The 19301-nt window shown below is 38.4% G+C and overlaps 1 protein-coding gene and 1 long non-coding RNA gene across 5 annotated transcripts; one reads left to right on the forward strand and one right to left on the reverse strand.

Annotated features, from left to right (window-relative positions):
- Positions 1 to 387: 387 nt before the first annotated feature.
- Positions 388 to 18937, forward strand: nfat5a (nuclear factor of activated T cells 5a). Of its 4 annotated transcripts, none has more exons than XM_027000998.3 (13): positions 388 to 1618; positions 4603 to 4725; positions 6534 to 7119; positions 9201 to 9384; positions 9524 to 9714; positions 9819 to 9991; positions 10153 to 10287; positions 10403 to 10455; positions 10537 to 10669; positions 11367 to 11441; positions 11547 to 11668; positions 11775 to 14064; positions 15376 to 18937. In XM_027000998.3, exons 1-13 carry the CDS (start codon positions 1546 to 1548, stop codon positions 15555 to 15557), a joined length of 4320 nt encoding a protein of 1439 aa, XP_026856799.2. In that variant the 5' UTR covers positions 388 to 1545; the 3' UTR covers positions 15558 to 18937. The 4 variants fall into 4 exon arrangements, with proteins under 4 accessions (XP_026856799.2, XP_026856800.2, XP_081568228.1 ...); XM_027000999.3 differs by having other exon boundaries at positions 9204 to 9384; XM_081712102.1 differs by having other exon boundaries at positions 388 to 1514.
- On the reverse strand, positions 10000 to 19261 carry LOC145657448 (uncharacterized). Its single transcript, XR_014123122.1, has 3 exons — positions 19126 to 19261; positions 10398 to 10606; positions 10000 to 10209 (listed from the first exon to the last, which is right to left on the reverse strand). It is a non-coding gene; the product is annotated as an uncharacterized LOC145657448 (long non-coding RNA).
- Between the last annotated feature and the right edge of the window lie 40 nt (positions 19262 to 19301).

A 19301-nucleotide genomic window follows, 5' to 3' on the forward strand; every position in this document is an offset into this window, starting at 1 on the left:
CAGTAAATACTAATTACACAAAACCCTTCAAATGGCTTCTTACATTATAGAAGTTATTTCATTCTTTGGCACGTTTGATAGGTAATGAGTTATTTTATAGTGGGACAAGACAGTTTTAGAAGACATTGCCATTTTTACCATTCCTTTCTACAATTAAGCTCTTTGTCAGAAAGTCTTACAGTAGCATTTTTATTATTTTTTTTTACTAGAGTTCGAAATGAATCACGTTATGTAGGACAATAATATAGTATCTGGAATAGAATCAATAATATTAAAATATGGAGTACGTAACCGCTTTGTGCTTTTATCACTCTGTGGCTCTAAACATTGTGTGTCTTAAGATCATCCATGATTGTCTTTAGGATTTTACACTGCAAACCAGAGGCATAGTAAACTTCCAGTACTTTAGGGACCTGATTTAAAAGTGATCAGGGAATGATTTCTCCATATTTGGATTCAGTCTGCCAGAGTGTGAAATCAGAATATTTTACATTTTCAGTATTAATAATAATTATTGCTAATACTTGTTACTTGAAATACTTGTTAATAAACAAGTAATATATTAATGTTTTTTAATGGTTATAGAATAAAATTCCACAAATGGTAGAAGGTCTTATACCTTATACTATAATGTACCTTATATGCTCTTTTATCAGGAATATAATGTGTTGAATCAAAAGGAGTTACAGAATAAGACAGCTGAACATGGGTCTTCCTTTATTTCTTTAAAACACACACACACACACACGGAAAACAACAGCAAGCCTCTCTGTTCAGAATAATGCTGCATGCAGTTCTGTTTAATTGACACTGACTTAACCTTAGTCATTCCACTGTAAAGAACTCAAACATATACCTTCTTATTATTTAATAACGTTAGGCAGACCTTTCCTCCTGATACGGCGTTTCAAATGCGAAGGCACTAAATAATTCATTTTTTTTTACTCGCTTTACTCTTTTTATTCCACAGGTGTTTTGTGCTCATGCTCTTTGTTTCATATCTAGTATCGACAGACAATGGCAGCAGACCGACGAATAAAAACGACTTATCGTAAACGTCGCCTCATCATTCTGATCGACAAGAGTTATCAGTGAATATCTATGTTACACACTTCCAGATTTTGAGGGGAGGAATCGCGTCCACGTTGTCAAAGCCATTTGAGAGGTTGAAGAGGGCTGTTTGACATTCCTGCAACCTAGACTGCCAAGAATGACGCGTCGGCGCATGCGTGCGAAAGGGGGAGGAGTCGTGCAGGAAAACCGTGAATGGCTTGTATGGCTAGTTTGCTAATCCGATGGAGCGAGTGAAAACGCTTCTTTTACAAGACCAAATAATAATCCGACTTTGTAACGATTTGGGATATATATATATATTTATTTATATATATATATATGTGTGTGTTTGTGTATGTATACGTAAAACGTGACCTTTGATTAACCTGGTTCCCGCAGTCATTGTCCAGTAAGCTTGCCGTTTCAAGGAGTGGGAGAATCCGTTGCTCTGCTCTCATGAGGTACTAAGCTAACCTAGCTAGCCAAGTTAGTATGCCCTCTGATTTTATATCTCTTCTAAGCACGGATATTGATCTCAATTCTCCTAAGTCTTTGTATTCAAAAGGTAAGTCTGATGTTATTTTCCGATGCTATTCGTTACTTAACTCTTTTGTGAGGCAGTAAACTGTTTCGACTGCCTTTTGATTATAATACAGCTAGCCTAGCTAGCGTCGCCCTCACATCAGGAATCGCTAGCAGCGTTGGCTACTTACGCGTGCCCTGGTTCCGTCTGTGGCCAACGGCCGTGTTTTTGTTTTCATTAACTTCACGCACAATTTGTTTACAGTGATCTGTTCGCGCCAACAGCTTGGTTGTTTGGCAAGGCAAACGGTCGTCTCAGTAGAGTATGGACTTTGAGCTGAGCTTGCTTCACAGATGAGGACAGTTGTTAAATTAAAAAATTCGTAGTGCTTGAAGTAACGCGGTCGCAGTCTTTCTGTGTTCTTTCGTGCCGTGAATTCTGGACAAGCGCCAGCCATGTTAGTGGCAAGCCAAGGCTCGGGTTTTTAGTACTTAAGGTTTTCAAGAGAGCGACTTGGTGTCTTGTAATTGCTGAAGATGACATGGTTTTCATCTGTTACGGCATAGCATAAAGTTGCAATTAGATATTGCCTCAACGCGAAGCCTTAACCCAGCCACTGTTGTTCAACGAGTTGTAGTTAACTGGCCTTCGGTACCGACTATGATATGATCATATATGTCACACTTAACGCTGCTTAGACTACTAAATTCTGTTGTAGCGATATTCAGTTAGATAAGTCAGTTAAATGTTGCGTGGTTTGACATATTTTACTAATAGAGTATCAGTAATTCTGAGCCATAATGTGAAAAACAATGGTAATAGAAATGTTTCGGCATAAAAGCTAACATTTGAAAAAGGGTAGGCATAGAAACGATGGCCAAAAGCAAAGCTAGAAATTAAACAGAAACTGAAATGCAAGGTTATTGTATTGGGTATCGAAAAGCGTGAAGCACAGGGGTGGAGGTTGTAAACATTCGGGTTTTATCCCAAACCTAAGGGGCTTGTCTTTTAACCTGACATTATCTATCTAGCTAAGTTAGTTTAATATAGTATCAGAAAAGTAACTTTGTTAGTTTAAAATAAGGATAACAAATTTCTCTCTCCCTCTCTTATAGATATATAGAAAGAGAGGGAGAGAGAGATCTCAAATTAATCACATTCATAACAGTAATTCTTCTAAAATGGCTTAATTCCTGTGAAATGCTATTCACTGTTGTATTTAGCTGATGCTTTTGTCCAACGTGACTTACAATTATGACTGAAAACAACTTAAGCAATTGAGGGTTAAGGACCTTGCTCAGGGGCCCAACAGTGGCAACCTGGCAGTGATGGGGCTTGAACTGGCATCTTCAGACTGCTACTCAAGTACACTAACCACTGAGCTGCCGCTACTCCCATTGGTATTGGCATTTCTTTCCTTAGAAAGAACAAAAATCTGGCACTTTCAATCATCTGAACAGGTCGGCAGCAGCAGAATCGCATCTCACAAGCACCAATGTGGCATCAACTGTAGCTAGCTGTATATTGATGTGCAAACACAGTCAAATTAGCTAACAAGCAAGCAGCAACACCCATTAGGCTTAGTCACTTCACCAGCTCACTGCTACTAATCTGAGTGTTAGCTGTGGTTTCACAAACCTGAAACATCATGTTTCTGCAGTTCACTGGTCCATGCTGATGCTGCTGAAGCTGAACCACTTTCAGTGGACGGCGGCCGAGTTGACCCCTCTTGAGAAGCCTTCTTATGTCCATAGATAGCTAGCTATTAAAAGACTTGCTCACTGGGGTGGCAGACTGAACGAAAAGTAACGCACACAAGACAACAACTCCCCATAGCAATGTTGTGGCGGACTTGTATGTTGTGATATTTCTCCAGTAATAGAATTTTACCCCATGGCAATGTTAGTTTGCTGGTGCAGTCAGAGAGACTGAGGGGAAATTACACGAAGTTGAATTAGTTTGGAGGGGGAGGAACGTAAAAGATTGGGGGGGGTTGAGAACAGCATTTGTGGCTTCAGCACCAAACCCCACACCCCACTCCATCTGTGGTGAAAGGTGACAAAATTTGAAAGAGTCATATGCTTGTGCATGTACAACCACTTCTGCATGTACCATATATGTTCTTGTAAACTACTCTTGCCACCCTCCTCCAACTGTTTGAGGAACACAACTGGCATATCAGTGAAATCAAGGAACACATAGCAACAGACCAGCTGGAATGTAGATCATGGGAGCTGCAACCATCCTTGACTTTTTAAGTTTGTTACTTTAAGCGCATGCATCTGGTTCTGTATTCTCCATGTAATAAAGTACAGGAGCCAGTGCAGGAAGGATCCGAAAGATTATTTATTGTCACTGGCATATGTCATGACAATTGATTTTATACAAATAGAAATCCTCTTCATTGATATAATATAGCATTTTAGCATAATTCACGTTTCTCACAACAGGTTTAAAAGATTACCAAAGTTTAGTTTAGTGTAATTCCTAATTTCTTGATGCAATATACATTTTAAAAGATGTGTGAAGTGGTGAAAAACATGCAACTTTTCTCTTGTTCATAGCCAGCAGTCAGGATTTAATAATTGTACTTCCACATGTTTTCAGCATGCAAGCTGAAAAATATGGGGGATCTATTCTCTGATGTCTGACATTATAAAGGATATGATATAAGGCATTTTACAAAATTTAAAAAATGAACGCATTTAAATTTGTTAGTCTTATTCTACCTCTTAGTCACTCTCTACAGAGTCTAACAAGGTTATAACATTGTAGTGCATGAAACGTAAACACCGTTTTTTGACCCATTTTGACATAAAAGACATGAGACATTGTATATTACCTTCTGAGTGAAGTGGAATAAAGTAGGATAAAAAAGGAATAACATAATTATGATGGACAGTGAATTATTTTATATTTAAGTTATAGGCTATCCCATAGCCTTCACAAAGACACTTGCTCACTTGCACTCACTCACTTTTGCTTTCACTGCTTAACCCATCTTTCTGCTCTTGTGCATTCTTCAGAATCGGTGTATGACCTACTCCCTAAAGAGCTGCAGCTTCCCCCAACCACTCAGGACAAGCACAGCATGAGCCAGAAGAGCGGTGGAGAGGCAGGCCCTCTTCCCTCTGCAGCCTTGGCCTCAGGTATGCTACGATTCTGGTTACTCCAGGGCACCATCTTATCTTTTTAGTTGCCCTAAAACAAGTGAGCCATTATATTTTCTGACTCCAAATCAGTTTTGATCACTTATTGTACTGCTGTATTCTGCCCTCTTTGTATGTGTTTGCCAAAATGCACTTGAATGTTGTCTTTGCCACTCTGACATTTTAAAATGTTTTCCCCTTTTTAACCACAGATGCTGCAACCTTCTGTCTTGTTTATTTTAACAGTTCATCTTATCAAGTTCATAACATGGTATTCATTAATGTCTCCAAAAGTATTTGTAAACCCATCTGCACATTTGTTTCAGTGTTATCAGTGCTTTTCATAATTACCTTTCCTCTAGTGGAAGACTGACTATGTACTGTGTAGTTCTCTAACCTAGTTCTCTACTAGTTTTCTCAGTTGCATTTGTCTCCAGTAAAACCACTAAAATTTTCAAAGAATTTCCTGTTATTGCTCTCAGTGAGTAAAAGTTGTTTCCTGGTTTTTGCCCAGACCACTTACAGGCGTGTGCCCACTAATGACAAGTTATAGTTGAGGTGGCCCAAGAAAAGTTTACCAAAGTTTGCCAATTATATTTGCCCATTTTAAGCAGTAATGAAAAAGAAAAACATGCCGAGTCTAACTGAAAATCTTTATGTAGTAATTTCTTGAGCCTAATGGAGCGCTTAAGTACTGCTTATTCCTCTTCTGTTAGGCTGTATGCTCCCTTGTTTAATCATTGGAATCACTGCAGTCATGTAAGATTATATTACAGAGTGGCAGATTTCTTGCTGAGCTGCTTTCTATTTTCACTGGAAATTGAACAAGCTTAAAATGAGGCTGCCTAGCAGCAATAAAATTTAGGGTTAGCAGACACCCGAATCAAAGCTGAAATTTTAAGTATGAGGCTGGGACACATGATTTTAAAGCTGGCATTGTGAATTTTTTAACACAAACATTTTTTTGGTGCCATGTACTCTAGTTAGCAGTATCTCTCTGGAGCTATTGCTTCTTTATTGAATTTGCTGATTTGTGCACAAATGACTTATTGACCAAATTTGCTGATATCTACATTGGATGACTTGAATGACCAGCACTTACTGCTCTTTTGCTGTCATTTGTCGTTTTTATTCCAGGGGGTTCCCTCTGAAACAGGGAGAGTCTGCTTATAAAATGGTCTGCAGTTCTCTGCTTCGTAGGTCAGAAGCTTGTTTATTCTGTCTCCATGGCTACGCTCAGTCCCAACCAAATCCACCAATTGGCATGCAGTATTTGACACCTGAGAATTATAATTGCCAGCATTTGTTTCAGAGGCTGTGTGGCCTAGCTCATCCCTTAGTTATATGACAGCAGTTATTCATGCTCTGTATGCCTTACGCATGTTTACTTGAACACTTTAACGTGGTACAGGATTTCAGATTTTGGGCATTTGGGCCATAGAATGTAATTTAAAGCAATAATGATAATAGTTATTTATGTGCACAAACACATATGTCTTGATCACCAAAGGGGATAAGAAAAAATTGGATTTAAAACCATTGCCTTTCTTTCTTTCTTTCTTTCTTTCTTTCTTTCTTTCTTTCTTTCTTTCTTTCTTTCTTTCTTTCTTTTTCTTTCTTTCTTTCTTTCTTTTTTACTTCTCTCTTTTTGTTTTGTTTTGTTTTTTGGTTTTGTTTTTTTTGGAAATCAGCAATAAGAAAATGGGGGGAGAATTGACACTATCATGCTCAAATATCTCTACTTAAATGGGACTGATAGCCAGTTTTGTAACAAACGATATTAATCTTCTGCATTGTGCATACTACAGATGCAGCCACCCCTTGTGTCGCCTCATCCTCCCCTGGAGGGCACGGCAGTGCACTTCCTGCCTCTTCCTGTCCCAGCATGCACTCTGCTACTTCAACTCCAGAGCAGTCTTCCAGGCTGCACACCTGTCTCCCTTCAGAGGTTCTGGGAGTGGAGCCTGGTTCAACTTCTACCATCAGTGGGGCTGCTGGGAGCGATGGTGTTGGAGTTTCAGCCCACCAGAGCCAGATGACCCCCTCAAAGCGGCGGACCGTCCTAAACATCTCCCCACCTCCAGAAGACCTGCTGGATGACAGCCATATGTCCTGCCAGGACGAGTTAGTGCTCAACCCAGATTCAGAGCAGAGCAGCAGTATATGGATGGATGATTCCGTTTCTAACTTCAGCATGCTGAGCAGCAGCTCGTACAATGACAATTCTGAGGTACCCCGAAAATCCCGCAAGCGTACGCCTCGCCAGCGGCCTGGCCCAAAACCTGTGACCAGGGATGAAGCGACCATGGATGTGTTTGATGCAGACAGTGCAAAAGCTCCTCACTTTGTACTTTCACAACTGGGCTCTGAGGCGAAGGGCAATCTCAAAGTGAGGTTGGTTCCTTTCCATGTTTAAATTTTAATCTTTTCAGGCATTCATGGTCATTCAGGTATTTATTCAGCCTTCTGTTGCAAAGCAATTTTGTAACTCAGTCATTTACATGTTGGGTTTCCCAAAAACATCGTGACATGATCGCCATCAAATGAGAGCTAGTATAACACTGAAACCTCTCTATAATTTAAGATGTTCTTATAGACCCAGGCAACCTTAATATGTAATTGAATTATAGCTAGGCTCATCTGCACTACGACGAACATAGTGTACATATAAAAAGTGTGTCCTATGAATTCCAACATCCACTAAATGTCTGACCTTAAGAACTGTTCACATTTTTGTTAGTTGGTCTGTATGTTGGTCTTACATGTACAGTTGTATTATTCTGATTCACACACCTTGCACCACAAAACTAAGCTCTGAGTAGTGGAGTAGACTGAGAGTCTGTGAGTAGGCTGCCAATTGGGCATTGGAATATTGGGACAATTGTTGGGACAACAAGTTGAGACAAGATAAACACCCAGACCATTCTCAGCTAGGACAGATGAGCCAATTTTTTAGCAGTGTATTTTATGAGCTTTCTGTTTGATTTTTAATTACAAATTTGCTGAGTGTTATGTAACACAGTATCATAAAAATATTTTTAATGTTTGTGATATGCTCTCTGGGTCTTTAACATCACGAGACTTTTGGGAAACTGCCAAGATGAGTAGGCTGGCACTAACACAATTATGACATTGGTTAATGAGTGTACTAGGTCTTTCATTATATGAGTAAACTGTTTTGGTTTTGATGGTTTGTTGTGTTGTTAATATGGAGGTCTTGTTACCTCTTGGGTATGAGGACTGACTTTCCTCACTTAACGCAAATTGTGAGGTGCTGTGGCTCCAAATATGGCAAATCAGTTAGACTAATTAATCTGTTTTAGACAATTACTTTAACAAATACTTTCTTGAATACTGAAAATGTTAAGTGGACTGACTAATTTTAAGGAAATTATTATTCAGTTTAATAAATCAAATAAAGTAACATTTAAGATGGTTTTTTTTTCCTGATAGGTCATGAGTGTATGTATGTGTGTATGTATGTGTTTTATATATTTTTATATATACATATATATGTATATATACAGACCAACTAACGAAACACACACACTCATTCAAAAGTTTGGGCACCCTTATGCTTTCTTTGTTTTTGTTTTTTGAATTTTATTATAATAGGGAAGTTGTCAAATACGTCAGTGTTAAAGTTATGTTATATATTACATTCTTTAAAATATCCACCTTTTCCTATAATGACAGCTTTGCGTGCTTTTGAGATTCTCTTAACCAACTCCATTACCTAGCCACCTGGGATGTCTTAAGTAGTATATGCTGAGCACCTTTTGGCTGAGGGACTGAAGTTCTAAATAAAAACTACTTACTAGAATATTTATTAATTTAAGATTTGTTTAGCACATAAATTCATATATACACTTTCATTGGTTATATGTACTGCTTTGGCTGAGGGGAGCATGCTGCTCTATAGGAGAGTCAGAATGCTGCTTCTCTCAACTGTCAGTGAATAAGATATGATACTTATTCAGATTAAATGGAAATTTTGTGTTAATAGCTAGGTGTGGTGTGTTTGCAGTAGGAGTCATGTCTTGGAGAGACCACTGTGTCCTCCAGACTGATTAACAGAAGCAACATTTGACAGCTTGGGTAAATGGATTTTAGTGCCTCAGGAGGTGTGCTGATGTGACCTCTCACTAAATGAGCATACATACATTTAACTGGCTCAACAAGCATAACTGATCATGAACTCAGAATTATTAGCAAACAGTAACAGAGGGGGGGGCAAAGGTGCTCACATCATGCAAGATCTTTTTTTGAATACACTGTAATTAAAATAAATGAAATTAATGCATGTATATGGCAGTATTTACCCTCATCAGACATGGCATGTGATATTTATATTTTTACACATATATTTTAAATGATCACTTTCAAGTGTACATATCATGACACAGATGATGTGTTGCAGCATGAATTGTTATGCCACGCTCAGCTATTGAATCCTCTTCTCATATTCTTTGTAGCAGCTTGGATGTGGCTGGCAGTCAGAAGGGGGGCATTCTTTCAGTGCAGTATCCACAGAAAAGTGAGGGGAAGGAACTAAAGATTTTAGTCCAGCCTGAAACCCAGCATAGAGCACGATACCTTACAGAAGGAAGCAGAGGATCTGTCAAAGACCGCACACAGCAAGGCTTCCCTACTGTCAAAGTAAGAATTTGTTTACTTAAGAATGTTCTGTTTTTAGAATTGTGTTAAGAATAAACGGCGTTCTCTGATAAAACAGCAACTGTAATTCAGCCAAAATGTGAATGTAGGTATTCATGGGTGTACTGTTGTCTTGTTTTAGTTAGAGGGTGTGAATGAACCAGCCATACTCCAAGTGTTTGTGGCTAATGATGCTGGACGCGTAAAACCTCATGGCTTCTATCAAGCCTGCAGAGTCACTGGGCGTAACACGACAGCCTGTAAGGAGGTAGACATTGAGGGGACCACAGTTATTGAAGTGAACCTTGAACCCAACAACTCCATGACCTTGGCGTAAGGGACAGATTTTTTCTTGTTTGGCAGTTCATCAGTATTTTTCTGGTAGAATCATTGGGGATTATGCAGTATTGTAACTAACCTAGGATGCCTTTCTACAGTGTGGACTGCGTTGGGATATTGAAGCTAAGGAATGCAGATGTTGAAGCCCGAATAGGAGTGGCTGGATCTAAAAAGAAGAGCACACGGGCGCGGCTAGCATTCAGAGTCAACATTCCCAGACCAGATGGATCTGTCCTTACTTTGCAGACACTTTCATCACCAATCCTCTGTAGTGAGTTTTTTCAGGTCCTCCCTGAAAAAAAAATGCCAATAGAGTACAGCCTCACTGTTTATCTTATTGTGTTGTTACTTAAGGTTCATACCTGTGCTTTAATACTGTTTATGATGATGATCCAAAGAATGTTAATGCATTTTTTGTTCCATAATCTTCAGCCCAACCTGCAGGAGTGCCTGAAATTCTGAAGAAGAGCCTTCATAGGTGCCCAGTGACTGGAGGAGAGGAGATCTTCATTATTGGCAAGAACTTCCTCAAAGGAACCAAAGTTATTTTTCAAGAAAATGCTACAGGTATATGCTAAAAAGCAAAACAAAACAGCTAAAACTTGTGTTTATATAAATGTCATATATTTTGCATGTGCTACCTAGTCATGTAATCAGTTTTACATTTATATCATTACCTCAGATGACAACTCGTGGCAAGCTGAAGCAGAGATTGACATGGAGCTTTTCCATCAAGTAGGTGCCACCAGCCAAGTAACTTTTTATTTGTAATGTTGGCCACTTTTGGGGCTTATTTATATTTTTAATTTCAATCAGAATCATCTGGTGGTGAAGGTGCCTCCTTATCGCGACGTGACAGTGACTTCACCTGTGTCAGTTGGGATCTCTGTGATAACAAATGCAGGGAGAACACATGAACTACAGCCCTTCACCTATACTCCTCAACCAGGTTTGTACAGAAGTCATAAACTGAATCCAGAGAGACAATCTTATGGTTTATTCTTTTCTGGAGTTCATCTTGAAGGACAGTTAATTCAAGAAGGATGAAGGAGGCATTTGTTTACCATTTGTGATTGCCAGTGGCCATAGGTTGTTTTTTTGTTTGTTTGTTTTGTTTTCTGTTTGTTTTGTTTGTTTTTGCCTCTTATAAAAGTACAATGGTTCATAGTTGGACACACATGCTGGGAGCCAGATGTGCTTACGGCCACTGTGAATTATTGTAAAGGTTTTTATTTATCTAATTTATGCCACATCCACTGATTCCTAAAGATAATACATTTAAATACACACAGATGCTTTCTCTAATTGGACGAGTGTCCCATTCTGTGTTTTTTCTTTGGCTTTCATGTTTTGCTAAAATAGAAAGTCTAAGTAAAATGCTTAGAATATGATTCATTGTCAGTGACTAGTCAGTTCTTGATTCAGTGTTATAAATCTCGAGAGTAAGATATCCTTAGCTTCTTCTGTATTTTGATTGATTTAATTCTTGTAAGCTATGACCTGAAAGCTAGTATTTTAAATTGACATTTTCTTAGTTTTGTCTAATATCTGTTTTCTAATTGCAGCTTGGAATATTGTGGATAATTATTATATGATGGGTATATTTTTGCAATTCTGTTCATGTAAATCACACTTTTGTCATGCAGAAAAAGTTGATATTTCAGTGAAGTCAGAATTGCCAGCAGCATCCAACCCTTGCACTTTTGAAGACCAGATAAAAGGTGTGATGTTCTGAGAATGTGATCATACTGTGATATTTTTATATCTTAAGCAAAAGATCATTTATTTGTATGTGGAATTTACATTTGTTTCAACTCTGATTTCAGCTGTGCAAACTGGGACAAGTAGTCTAAACAGTACTTTGATAGCCCCAATGATATCCATAGTTAAACGAGAAGAAGTCACACCAATGGAAGTCTCTACTAACCCTACATCCAACGTTTTTAAGGTTGGCTATGAATTACCTATTATTAATGACTGCATTTTAGCAGACAGCTAGATTTTCTGTATAAAGTACACAACACATTTAAAGCTCATTTTCTTATTTTATACAGCCTGCAGAGATGCTCAGTTCAAACCAACCAATTTTGGAAATCGCCACCAATGTCCTGCCCAGTAGCAGCAAATCCTTTCCTAGCCCTGTGCCTCTGACACCTGTTCACTCTCAGCAGTCAGCACCTCCAATTTTTGCACCTCCTGAGCCTCTTACCACAATTCAGAATCAGGACATCTCCCCCACAACATCTTTTCAAGTGTCCTTGTCAGAAGACACAACAGTTCTTCAGCCTGTGCCCGCACAGGTCCCTCAGCAGTTCTTGCGGGAAACCCCTGAGACCTTGTCTCCAGAAGACAACAGTCCAGATGGCACTGGAATGGTGGTAGTGGGAATGGAGTCAAGGCCTCCTCCATCCCAGCAACCCCAGGTCCAGACCCTTTTACCTCGGGATGAGGTAGCACAGCTGGAAAGAGCAGTACGGGAGCTTCAGGAACAGCAGCAACTTAACTCTGTGCTTTATGGTCCAAATCCTTCTGCAGAAAGCCTTCAGCAACATGTCCAAGAAAACATGAACAGTTTAAGGCTCGGTGGCAATGAGAACACTCTGACCAACCAACAGCAGCAGCATCAAGAACAGACCATATTGGAAAATTTACAGCAGCAGCATCAGAAAGCACTAGTGGATCTCCAGCATCAGCAAACAGTTCTAGAGAATCTGCAACAGCAACAGAAGGTTTTGGAGAACCTTCAGCAACATGCTCTTGGGAGCCTGCAACAGCAACAGTCACATCACAAAGTTCTGGAAAATCTACAGCACCAGAAAGTCCTTGAGAACATTCAGCAACAAAATTCTCTGGTGAATATGCAGCATCAAGTATTTGATAATCTGCAACAACAGCAACATCAGAAGAATTTGGAGAAACTTCAGCAAGAGCAACACCAAGAAGTCTTGGAAAATCTACAAAAACAGCTACAGTCAGAACTCTTACAGCCACAAATCCCTATGCAGTGCACACCAAGTTTCTCTGGAGTACCATCGGATCAAATGTCTGAACCTCAGAGCACCACACAGACAGATGGCACCCTATCACAGCCATCTGATAGTTTTCTCCAGAACCCAGGCCAGCAGTCACAGCAGCAAGCACTTTTCCAACAGGCAGGAGGGCTGCTTACTATTCAGACATCCAGCTTCCTTCAGCAGACTCCCTCCCAATCTTCACCACCTCAGCAGTTGTTTCAGAGCCACTCCCCAATGACTGAAACACAGGACCCACAAGCAGCACTCTTTGGCACTTCAAAGCCTAGCCAGGTCCAACCTGCCATATTTCCTAATACAATGTCAATGCTGGCAACCACTAATTTATCTCCAGAGCAGCAGGCACCCTCAACCACACTTTTCATTTCTCAAGGTGTTCTACCTAGTCAGATAACAGCTGACAATACCCAGAGCCAACAGCAGCAACAGATAGCCTTTCTCACACCCTTGCAAACGTCAGCTTCAGCACCCCAGACAGTCTCACTTTTCCAAGGACAACCCCAGTTGACCACATCAATGGAACAGCAGACTCCCCAGCAGCAACGAATCCCAACACCCCAGCAAACTTCTCTTTTTCAGAATATGTCCACAATATCCCAAAGCCAGGGTCCGCAACAACCACAGACTGGTTTATTGTTCTGTGCGACTCCAATGAACTCACAAGATCTGCCTCAGACTCTCCTATTCAGTGGCCAGAACCAGGGTCCAATTGGTGGGGAACCACTCCCACAGAATATCTTTCAGGACCAGCAGCCCATGCAGGTAGTCCCAAGCTCTGCAAATGTTACAGTTGACAGTTCCACAAACCAGTCTATTGTACCTCCAGCCCAGCCTACTCAGAATCAACAAATTATTTTTCCCCAAGCCACTCTGGTCAATGTGGCCCAGCAGGATTCATCAGAGCCTATGTCCTTCCAAGATGAAAGCTCTGTTGTGGGTGATCCATCTGCCAATATGCCTTCAACCCAACCAGGGCTTTTTCAGGACCAGCAACCTATGCAGGTTGTTCCAAGCGCTGGTAGTGTTGCCTCTGTTTCTTCTACAGAACAAGCTTCTGTCAACATTTTTTTGCCACAGGCAGCCATTTCAGCCTTGCAAAGTGCTGTGGGCACCCAAAAGATGCCTCAGGCTGCTACAGCAGCATCCATTTTTAGTGGGCAGGGTGGAGTGGCAATTGGAGGGTTGCAGAGCTCCACCTCAACCTCCAGTCAACAGACACCTGATCCACTGTTTCAGACGGCTTCTGGGAGCAACCTCAACCAGCCTGGGCAACCCGGACAAACAGGCCTATTTTTGTTTGAGATCCCTACTGGTAAGTCCTTTTTATGATGAGTTTTAGAAGTTCTTACAACCACCCCTTAGATAAAAAGTTATTTTAAAATGCTTCAATCATTAAAAGGGCAGTGTATAAGATTTAGTGGCATCTAAAGGTGAGGTTGCAAAATTACAACCAATTGAATGCTCTTTCCTCACCCTTCCTTTTCCAAGTGTGTAATAGAACCTGCGGTGGCCATCAGATGCAAGGATACTTCCAAAATGATGTAATTGTCTACAACTACATTGAGTAGCCATAATTAATAGTCATGAGGTTTAGACAATGTACTTAATTATTTAGTTCTGTTAAACTGTTATATCTTGTATGTAAGATAGAAAATATTATTCTTACTTGGTCCACATTTGTGGTAGTATTTTATAGCTAGCAGTAGCTTTGCACAATAATAGCATATTTAGAGTGGATAGAATACACTTATTGCCAACACAATAACTTTCATCTCGGTATTGTCACCAGTTTTTTGTTTCAAATATCAAATTCATTTTTTTGGCACATAAATGTAGAATAATAATCTTTGTAGCAATTAGATCATTTTCAACGTTGACACAGGGAAAAGGGTTACTTGTGTTGATAACCATGTTCTAGCTAAAGCTATCGAACATCAAATTGCATTTAGATTGTTATTGGTCCGTCCAGAAAACAGGCAACTTCTGCACTATTCTGAAAACATTTGTCCCTCATCTATCTGGGAAAGGCCGTTGCCTGTCCCGATTTAATTTTGCTTTATGTTTTTTGCATGTTTTACGATGAAGATTAATGTTCCTTTGCATTTTTCTTGTGCTAATTAATAAGTATAATCCTCCATTTGTCAAAATTTGGGTTCTCAAAATTCTCACAACACACAGTGGTTATCTAGCACTAGCAGCTACCACTGACTCTTCTTCATTCTACATCTTCCAGCTGCTGCTTTAGTGCCACCAAATTCAAACTGCCACTTCATTGTAGAAATGCTAAAGGCACTCTCTAGAGCCAGTGCTAGGCTTTCTGATCTGGGCTTCTGTAGAAACCTCTGTTGGATGAGAACACACTCCCTATGTAGATTTGAAAGGTTTATTCTAAGTTAATAAAAGCAATTCATTAGTTACAGGTGATTATACACTATTGAATACATGGTTTTGCATAATATACTATATTTAATACTGTATATTTCTGATAAAAGTTCCCGCTAAATCTTACACACTGCACCTTTTAATATACATTATCCAATTAATTTGTTTTAAAGACTCTCACAAAGCCTTTTTTTGTCAGTATGTGTTAATCTCTTAAACCCTCCTGGTCCTGTGTTGACAGATCAGCTTGTCACCATGGGGCATCCTAGTGTAGATCATAACCAGGGCCAGCTCCAGACTAGTACCCAGATTCACACTTTATTGGACCAACAGTCCAATAACATCAATGAGAAGATTGACAAACTACTTGAGCAATTTCAAGAACAAGGGAAGACGCTTCCCAGAGACTTCCTAGACCAGTAAACCTACTCTGAAACATCATCTTGTTAAGCCTCCTTGAGCTCCGTTTTGAGCTTGTACATGTAAGTGTAATGTGTTGTACAACCTGGAGGAGGATCAGCATTTTTTAAAGCTTTTAATGTGGTTTTTTTTGGTTTTTTTTGGATTATGTTGGCTAATACAGGTGGGTGTAATCACATTTAGTTGTCTTTAGGGATAATTATTGATCAACATAATTGGGGCCAATGAATGTTCTGGCAAGTCAGCATAATGTGACCTGTCAGGGCAGTTCATATCTCAGCAGTATGTGTTGTGTGATCATTATCAGTATATTTTATACTGAGTTAAACATTTTCCATCTAATTAATAGAAACTGACACAAATCTAGAAACTGACTTAGATTGACCACTTTGAAAGATACATTGTCTATGAATTTTTAGATGGTATGTTTAGCACTTTATGGAGGTTCTAAAATGAGACACTCCCTTCTAGGTTTCAAGCCGTTTATATCCACCTGTTTGCTGTGTATGTCTGTTTTTATAGCATTTAGTCAAACTTTCTCAAAAAGGTTCTCTATTTTTTACAAGTTGTCACATTTATTCTCCATTTTCACAGTAAACTATTTAACGAGCCATGTTTAATGTTTTTAGATAATTGTATAGTGTGCTCACCTTTCATCCATACAACATGTAACATTTACTGTATATACTTGTATGTAGGTAAGAGATTTTTTTGGTGTACCATCTAAAACATTTTATAAAGAAGAGATCCATCTTTAGTCATTCCTGCTGGGAGATGTGTAACAATTTCTTGTGAACATGTATGTTAATATCTAATACTGTTGTTGGATACATCCACAGGCTAGCCTAATTGATTCCTCTGAAACTCTCAAGGTTTCACTTTATTAGGCTGTGAATGGTTTCATTGTGCTCTAATAGTGAGAGAGTGTGGCAGTTCTAATGTAAGAAACATTTTTCTCATTAAGCCAAATCAGTCCTATGGTTAGTAAGTTATGATTTGAATTGTCTGTGTCAGGCATCGAAATCAAAAGCAGTGGCGGCAGATTTGGTTTCATTGAAAGACTTTGTCTTCATTTGTCTGCACTGCCCATATGCTCAAATAATTTGATCAGTTTAGACTGAAGCTGTAAAGAAAAACAAAGTGAAAGTTTCAGGATTGTTAACCAAGCTATACACATGCATGCCCATGACACAATGTGTACAGTGTATTTGTGTTGTGTGTTCAGTAGAAGCAAATAGAACATTTAGATATCTGGACTATGTAAAATGAAGGTCAATCCATGGTTTTTTGTTTTTTTTTTGTTGTTTTTTTTTTATATATATATTTAATGTATTAGACAGTTTTTCCATTGAGCACTAGTTGCTGGAAAGATTTATTAATATAAAAGGTGGGTCATAGGTTTTCTTTGGATATGGAAAATGAAGTTGTACAGAGTTCATTTTTAACACATTAGTATAGTGGTGCTACAATGTTTACATAACCATTGCTGTCACCATTTGGACTGATATTAGTAAATGCCTCATTCCTAAAGGTTGACACTGTCAATTTGACGATAATTATGGATTATCTTCTTTTGGGAAACATTTTTCATGATTTGTCAAGCTTTTGAATTTTGTTACATGACCACATATGTGTTTTTAAAGAACCAGATTCATAGACACAGACTTGCAACCTCCCATTTTTTGCTGAATGAAGATTAGATTTTAAAAAGTAATTGTCAGTTTTCATTTCCATAAGCAGTTTATGCACTGACATTTTCACATGAAACAGTAAATCAATTAAAATATTTACTTGTTTATCCAGTAAATATTTATCGAGTTTATATTTATTTTCTTTAAAAACTTACATTTCTTCAGAATACAATTGCCTCATCTATTGCTTATTTATCATTGACCATTTCCTGTACTTGTCCAACATCACTATGTAGTCATATTCTAATTATGTATTTAATACTTGCCACAAACTGTAAAGACTGTTTAGTTGTTGTTTCTTTCATTGTGACATTGATTTGTTGAACATGTGCTGTCTTCATAGTAAAATGTAATCTCTCACCTGTATAAAGTGAGCCATACATACAGTATTTTTATAAGATTTAAATTACTAAATGTACTATGTACATTTTAAAACAATTAATCCCTTCTGCTGTACTGTACTGCATGCATCGAGTTAAGGCAGAGAAATTGATAATACTGCTTTTTTTTAAACTCCCCACCACTGTGTTATGAAGCAGAGATTCTGTTGACAAGTGAAACTCAAATGCCATCAATTTAGACCTGAAAAAGGAGAGATTTTTAAAGAATACATAGGCTGATTTGGAATATATGTTCCATATAAATAAATAGTAACTCTGATTTTAGAGTGAAAGAATGTGCTTTTACTTTGAAGTGTAGAAATATAGATTCACACTACATCTGCCTAAGGACCAATTAATAGGAGATCTCTTCTCTTAGAATATGGCAGAGGAAAACCTTTTGGTCTTTTTGGATTATATATCTGCAAGTTCCTGGTTTTTAAGTTCCAGTGTTCAAGCTTGAGTCAGAATGTCATACGGTATGCCTGGCAAGATAACCAGAAACAAATGCAGATTATTTCTGCACAATTCATTGTAAGAACTAAAAAGGTTTTAATTAGGATACACATATTTATTCTATTTCCCATTGAAATGTGCTATTTTATTGGAAGTACTTTGTGCCTTTCCATGCTGTACCCCCTTATTACTAAAATACCTTTGTAATTAATTAGACATTTTGGAGTTTGTAGTTCATCTTTGAAGTGATCCAAAAGGTCAAAACTGCAAGATTTCTAATGATATTTTAGTTGTCACGTCTAGGTGTTGTTTACTAGTTGATCAAATGCAGAGACTTGGTGCATTTGAGCTTTAGATCATGAAACTGCTATGCAGCTTAACCCCCTCCGCTTTTTTAATTTAATTTAATTTTGTATTTATTATTTCTTTAGCGATTTGGCATAAGAAGGTACAGGGCAGAAAGATGACACTTTTTTTGGCTCATTCAAAAAAAAAAGGCATAGTGAAACATGGTTTCTGACAGCAACCTTAGAGTGCTTACCCCACTCACCAGCAGTTTGTGTGTGTGTGTTTGTTTTTGTGTGTGTGTGTGTGCTTTTTTTCCCCCCCTTTTTCATTCATATGCATTTTTTTTACTATGATTTGCTTTTGTTGTGAATAATGTTACTTTGAAGTCATAGGGATAACAGTTTACTTATGAGTGTGTCTAAGTATTGTGTGAATATTCATGTGAAGTAAAACATTTAACATAAATATACCTGTATTTTGCTTTAAAACAGTACATTTGTATACTCTTGCAGTTATATTTCTGTAAAACGTGCTGCTATCTATATAATAAAGATAGATCTGAATTTTTTCTTCTGTTGCTTATGTTTTGAGAGTTTTGTAACACATGAATCGCTAATAGTAGAAAATAGGAGCGGAATCGTGACCTCTCGTTAACATTCTGGCTAGTTACGTTTTAGTTTCACAGGAAAAAGGTGATAAATGGAATAGTAAAAGAATCAATCTTGCTTTAGACGATTAGGAAGTTTAATCGTTTACCTGAACGAAGCTTGAGTGAGCTGTAGCCCGTTTGCTTTGATATACTGACATTTAATAGCAGGCCAAATTAAAAGTCAAAGTTGCATATTTTCAGTTTGTTCGTACTCTTTAACGACGAAGTGATAGCTTATTCGTGCCACAAGCACAGGCTGCTTTAGACGGCTACTGCACTAGCA

Source organism: Electrophorus electricus, chromosome 4, assembly GCF_041902795.1.
Source record: "Electrophorus electricus isolate QZ-2024a chromosome 4, ASM4190279v1, whole genome shotgun sequence".
Lineage (NCBI taxonomy): Eukaryota > Metazoa > Chordata > Actinopteri > Gymnotiformes > Gymnotidae > Electrophorus > Electrophorus electricus.